The sequence below is a fragment of the Phragmites australis genome, chromosome 7 (genome assembly GCF_958298935.1).
Source record: "Phragmites australis chromosome 7, lpPhrAust1.1, whole genome shotgun sequence".
NCBI lineage: Eukaryota > Viridiplantae > Streptophyta > Magnoliopsida > Poales > Poaceae > Phragmites > Phragmites australis.
In genome coordinates, this window is record NC_084927.1 from 15138959 (window position 1) to 15145478 (window position 6520).

The 6520-nt window shown below is 51.4% G+C and overlaps 1 protein-coding gene across 1 annotated transcript; it reads left to right on the forward strand.

Moving 5' to 3' along the window:
• Nucleotides 1-2470: 2470 nt before the first annotated feature.
• LOC133924014 (7-deoxyloganetin glucosyltransferase-like) lies at nt 2471-4220 on the forward strand. Its single transcript, XM_062369367.1, has one exon. The coding sequence runs from the start codon at nt 2583-2585 to the stop codon at nt 4086-4088; it is 1506 nt and encodes a 501-aa protein (XP_062225351.1). The 5' UTR covers nt 2471-2582; the 3' UTR covers nt 4089-4220.
• Nucleotides 4221-6520: the final 2300 nt, after the last annotated feature.

Genomic DNA, 6520 nt, shown 5'->3' on the forward strand with positions numbered 1-6520 from the left:
GATGTTGTGCATGCTACGCCGTTGTTTTTGCCAAGGCCTGCGTGCTCCAACGCCCTTAGCTTCCTCAGAGCCCCTTTTTACCGATGGAGGTGGTAGGGCATGCGAGGACCCCACTTGGGAGGTGGGGTTCTTGGGCTCGCAGAAGGTGCTCGTGGCGGCAGGCATGATCTCCCGACGGAGCTGCTCACTGAGCGCACTGGGGATCGATGTAGTCAATCGAAGAGAGGCCTGGAGCCCAGACTTTGGGTGGCGGCGTCGATGACCAATGACTCCGAAATACCTTTCACCTAGGCCTTGGTTTAGGTAAACCTCTGGAAGTACTGTCGGATGATCTCATCGGGCTGTTGCTTAATGGAATACAGGCTTCCGGAGGTTACTGGCTCGACGAAGGTACCCTGAAAGTTGTTGCTGAAGGTGTCCTTGAGCTGGGCCTAGGCGTAGGTAGACCCGGGCTCTAGTTCCCAGAACCATCGGAGGGTGACTCCCTCCAGAGCGGGAGGAAAGAACTTGGCCATGGTTGCCTGCTCACCTCCATTGGCTTCGATGGTGAGGGTGTATGCGCGAATGAACTCCTTCGGGTCTGAATCATTTTTGTATTTAGGCAGCTTGGGGGTCCAAAATCTGTTAGGGCATGTCCTGTAGGTCCGCCTGAAGGGGAGAGTCAGAGTTGGCGAGCAGAGCCTTGCACCGATAGGCCCGAGGCTCTACCTACTGTTGGTCAACCGCGGATGGCACACGGTGATGATGTGTCATGATGATGAAGCCCTCGCTGGCCCCCGACGCCTGGGCTAGCTCAGTGTTAGCTGTTACGGGCGCTACAACAATCATGTCGGTAGGCGGCTGTGCGGCCCACAGGGCCACCTTCAGCTCCTCCAGCTGAGTTTGGAGGGCCACCACATGAGCCTGCTGGTCGGTCATGGCAACCTGTGTGGATGTGGCCTCAGCCGCAGCCCCTTGGGATGCAACGAGGATCGCACCTTGCTGTTGCTCAAGGGCCCTGACAGTTTTCTTCTTCGGCGGCATACTACCTCTCGTAGTGCTTCTACACTTATTCTCATCCCATGGACAGTGCCAGCTATTGGTGAAAGAAAATGTCTTCCACGAACAAAGTGTAGCGAGAACTAACTCACAGGAGTGGCTCAAGCTTGGAGGAGAAGTAAAGAGGGTAAGAGTGCCTTGAGTTCTTAGGAAAATCTGTCTCCCTTGGTTATGTGGCCAAGGGTCATTATTCATACTGATATTCATAGTGTGAATGTACAAACATGCTCATATGAGGCCAGTAAACATACAAGTTTCTTTCTTGCATAGTAGAGCATAGGGACAGCCCCGTAAATCATCACTACGACTAGTGAGGTGGTTATCCTAGCGGCTGGTTGTCTATTCCAGCGCCGGACTGCACCAACATGTTAGGCGTCCACCACTTGCATCAGCATGTCCAGCGACCACCACTTGATGGGTATTAAATGTCAGTCACTTCGCTGCAAGTGTGGGCGGCCCTGCGGACCCCTCCTGGTTGATCTTTTCTGAAGATTTGATAGCTCCGGGAGTCCGAAGGGCTCCGAAGGCATGGCCTCCAGGACCCCTCCGAAGCCATGGGTCCCAGAGGGGTCCTGAGCCTGATGATCCTCGAACCTAGACTGGAGGAGTCTAGGGATGTCGGGGTCCTTGATAGCGACCCCCAACATAAGTGATTTCTTCACAGTTACACATGACGATGTTCTTTTTTCCTACCGTTAAGCATTGGTATTCGAAGCCGAATCAATAGAGGCGCCAGCATTACAGGCTTGAGAAGAAGTATGGTTTTTTATCTTATTTTTTCTCACCTCAGAAACACTAGAATAGAAATTATTGTACATTTCTGCTCAAGTTTGATGTAAGGGGTGACACCTATAGACACAAACATGTGTTCTGAAAATGGTGCAGAAATTTCTGTGCGAGAACTCAATCTTTCAAGCCGAATTTGGCCACAAAATTTTTGCCAAATCCGATATAGTGGAAGAGAAATGGATGTAATTTTTTTTAAGATATCCATATAGTAAAAAAAAGGTTATAATTAAAGTTCGTATGCAAAAGTTATGCCTATTTTATCGAAGTTATGGATCACCTGTCAAATTATGATTGTTTGGATGAGATATTCAGATATTTATATAACATTTTTAGATGTCCATAGACCGATTTTATGCCGTTCTAGTAAAAAACTGAGGCAGCCTGTGTGATAGCGTCTCTCTTATGACTAGATTTTGTTGCCGTCTGACGACTGCGACCTGCGGGTGGAAACAAGCAGCAAGGCGCAGGCGCTCCAGCCTCATCGGAATCTCGCGCCGCGCGTGCTGAGAGCCTGAGATCCGAGGGGGAAACAAATTCTCTCGTCTACATGTGACGACACATAAACAATTTGTCATGCACTCCGTGCGCGTCTAAAAAAAAAAAACCTTCTCCCCGTCCTCATTGTTGCAAGATGCAGCAAGAGCTGGTGGCCCGCCAGTGCTATAAAGAGGTCACCAGGCTACACGTCACTGAGCAGCAGCAACTAATTTTGCAAGTGCGCAACTCTGACAGAGAAGCAACTAGCTCAGCCGGTCATGGAGTCGCTTGTGCCGGAGGCGGAGAGGCCGCACGCCGTGTGCATACCGTACCCCGCGCAGGGCCACGTCACGCCGATGCTGCAGCTGTCCAAGCTGCTCCACGCGCGGGGCTTCCACGTCACATTCGTCAACACCGAGTTCAACCACCGCCGCCTGCTCCACTCGCGGGGGGCTGCCGCGCTCGACGGCGTCCCGGGGTTCCGCTTCGCGGCCATCCCCGACGGGCTCCCGCCCTCTGATGCCGACGCCACGCAGGACATCCCCGCGCTCTGCTACTCCACCATGACCAACTGCCTCCCGCACCTCCTCTCCCTCCTCGCCAGGATCAACAGCGACTCCGCCGTCTCCGGGGCGCCGCCGCCCGTCACGTGCCTCGTCGTCGACGGCGTCATGTCGTTCGGCTATGACGCCGCGAGGGAGATCGGCGTGCCTGTCGCCGCGCTCTGGACTGCCAGCGCCTGCGGGTACATGGGCTACAGAAACTACCGCCAGCTCGTCGACTGGGGCCTCGTGCCGTTCAACAACGAGGCGCAGCTCGCGGACGTCGCCGGCGGGCACCTCGCTACCGTGGTGCACGGCGCGAGCGGCATGTGCGACGGTGTGCAGCTGCGCGACTTCCCCAACTTCATCCGCACCACGGACCGCGGTGACATCATGTTCAACTTTCTCATGCGGGAGTCCGAGCGGCTTTCGCTGCCCGACGCCGTCATGATCAATACCTTCGAGGACCTCGAGGGTACGACGCTCGACGCCATGCGCGCCATCCTCCCACCCATGCACCCCGTCGGCCCGCTCATCCTCCAAGAGCGCCGTACCATCCCGGCGGACAGCCCGCTTGCCGGCCTCGGATCCAACCTATGGAAGGAGCAGGGCGGGCTCCTCGAGTGGCTCGGCGGCCGCGCGCCAAGGTCTGTGGTGTACGTGAACTACGGCAGCATCACGGTGATGACGAAGGAGCAACTGCTTGAGTTCGCGTGGGGGATCGCCGGCAGCGGGTACCCGTTCGTGTGGAACATCCGGCCGGACCTGCTGAAGGGCGATGCGGCAGTGCTCCCGCCGGAGTTCTTGTCGTCCGTCGAGGGTCGCGCGCTGCTGACGACGTGGTGCCCGCAGGAGGCGGCGCTACAGCACGAGGCGGTGGGGGTGTTCCTGACGCACTCTGGGTGGAACTCGACGCTGGAGAGCCTCTGCGCGGGGGTGCCGATGCTGAGCTGGCCATTCTTTGCGGAGCAGCAGACCAACTGCCGGTACAAGCGCACGGAGTGGGGTGTCGGGATGGAGATCGGCGGTGAGGTGCGGCGTGGCGAGGTGGCGGCGATCATACGGGAGGCCATGGACGGCGAGAAGGGGCAGGAGATGCGCCGCCGCGCCGAGGAGTGGAAGGAGAAGGCTGTCAAGGCGACGCTGCCGGGTGGGCCGGCCGAGGTAAACCTGGACAGGCTCATCGATGAGGTGCTGCTCGCCCAGAGGAAGAAGGGTCAAGCGGTCAACGGCCGAAACTAAGAACGGTGGTGGGTGGGTGTGAGGAACGGTAACCTCTTCAAATAAGGGTGAATTAGAAAACTTCAAATCTATTTGGTTCTATCTTCTGTTGGTGTACAAGAAGTAGGAGCCAGTTTAGAAACAGTTGTAATGGAAGAAAGTAGTTGATCATCTTCATCATCACTGAGAGATGAAAGGTTGCTATCTATGAAGATGCTTTCACCAATCTCTTTACCACTTGCACATTCGAAGGTAGAACTAGCACATAGGGTTAATTCATCAAAAGATACATCACAATATTCCATGATTCCAATTGTAGAACCGAGAACGATGACTAGAGGGTAGGTAAATAGATGCCTAAACAAATTTCTTATGAAATTGATAACCTTCTCCTATTCTTTAACCCAATGCACCTCAAAAACACATACAGAAGCAAGAGATACAAGAACAGATTGCAAGAATAACAAAACTAACACTCCTCTTCAATGGATGAGAACTCTAGGTTCCATTTAAGGTCATATCAAGATTCATAGCGTAAGAAAGCAATCAACTAGAAGAAAAATTTCTAAACACAACAGAACTAGCCACTAGAAAAACAATTCTTCAAGTTGATGGATTCAGAGGGTTAAGATGGTTCAAGACCAATTCATAAGAGAAGATTAATTTTTTAGCAACAGGAAAAACACCGCTTACACGACCCAAATTGTGCAGCTCTCAATGAAAACGAAAATCAACAAGAAAACACAAAAAAACATACACCAAAACATGGGAGCCAAAATCAAGAGATTAGAAGGAGATGAACTCAAGCATATGCAAAAACACTCTCTTCATTAAGCTCAGAGGATGCCCTTTTTGGCAAATTACAAAGTGTTTTTCTCACAAAAGCTCTCACCTAAACATAGGCTAAGCACTCCTCTCTTCCTCTCCACACAACACAAGTGGAAGGCTCTTAAAACACTCTGAAAACTCTTTATGACACTACTTTAATCACCAGCCATATCCCTCTATTTATAGGCCAAGGAAGCTTGCATAACTCTTAAGCAATCCTGTCTCTAAACTACCCTTCCCAAAGCTACCTCTAGGGGTAGTTTCGTCCAAATTATTCTCCGTCCATCGGATGGCCGTGGCGCCTTTATTACTTAGCTTCTCCTCCACGCTAGCTTGACAATGATGCCATGTGCACTCCATCCTTCCACGGTTTTGAGGCTAAACCGCGATACCGCCTAGCACGTATCTCAAAGCATGACTCACTGTCTGTTGATCTCACCCCAAGCGAGTTTCTCGATGTCGACGCGTATACTCCGTCTTGCGACCTTGACCGTCGGTAAGTCTCTCCCACTCTCAATCCCTCTAGGCCGCCTTGTCACATGCACCGGCATCCCTTTCTCTTAACTTTGTCAACATGCCGTCTTCATCTTTCCTTTCATGCTTTGCATAACCTTCATGTGCACAGCTAGGATCACCCTTAACTCCACCTGGCCTCCTCGATTGTCTGGCACCAAGCACCCATCTTGGTCCCGATCATCCCGCCGTCGGCGACCAAGTTACATTCATCACCTGCACAACATAAGACAAGCGAACACATATCTCCAAACTATCTCCAGTTAGTTCCAAATCGAAATCCTCAGCTTAAGATACATCCTAGAAAAATCATGAACGCCAAAGGATTTGGCGTCCACACCTCCTCCACGTCGGACCATTCGGCATGTTCAACCCCCCAGACCGGCCGTCTGGAATCCTCTCTGCAAGAAATAGTCTGTCATATACAATTTCTCATAGTCGCACCATCTGGCGTATTCATTTCCACCAAACTACCATTTTGCAATCTCTCTGCAAGAAATGGTACGGTGTATTATATGGCATTCACATCTTCCATCATTGGATGGTCTGATGCATGTAAGTCCACCAGAGCCGATTTGCATTCTCTCTGCAAGAAATGCTCTGGCGTTCACATTGGCCATCGCCGGACTATCCAGTGCTGAACACCATACCATCCAACGTGTACAAATTTCTTAGACTCAGAAACAAGCATGCCAACTCCATTTCCTCTGCAACTTTGGTTAATCATGATCATAATTACAGTACATATACATGCTCATGCAATCCAAAAATCATCAAACCAAATCGACACACTTGTCAATCACTCATCACATATAAACCATGATATATTTCAACTTGTTTTCTCACCCTAGCCATTTTGTTGGTTGGCGGCCGGTTCCCGTGGCGATCAGCTGCCGCCCCAAGGAGGAGCAATAGAGGTTCCTCTTTTCATTTGAGGGCAAGTAGGGGTCCACACACTTCTGAACTCTTGGAGGTGGTGGATCTTCACTATTTACAAGAGCTAGGCAAATCCTTTCTGTCAACTTTGTGCTAGCCACGCAGGTTAGAAAGAAAAAAAATACGTAATAGGATAGTCAGTCTAATAAAAATTTAATCGACTTACCTTTATCCTA

What these genes read in the sequence shown, in the direction of transcription:
- LOC133924014 (XM_062369367.1), top strand. Translation starts at nt 2,583, where the DNA reads ATGGAGTCGCTTGTGCCGGAGGCGGAGAGGCCGCACGCCGTGTGCATA.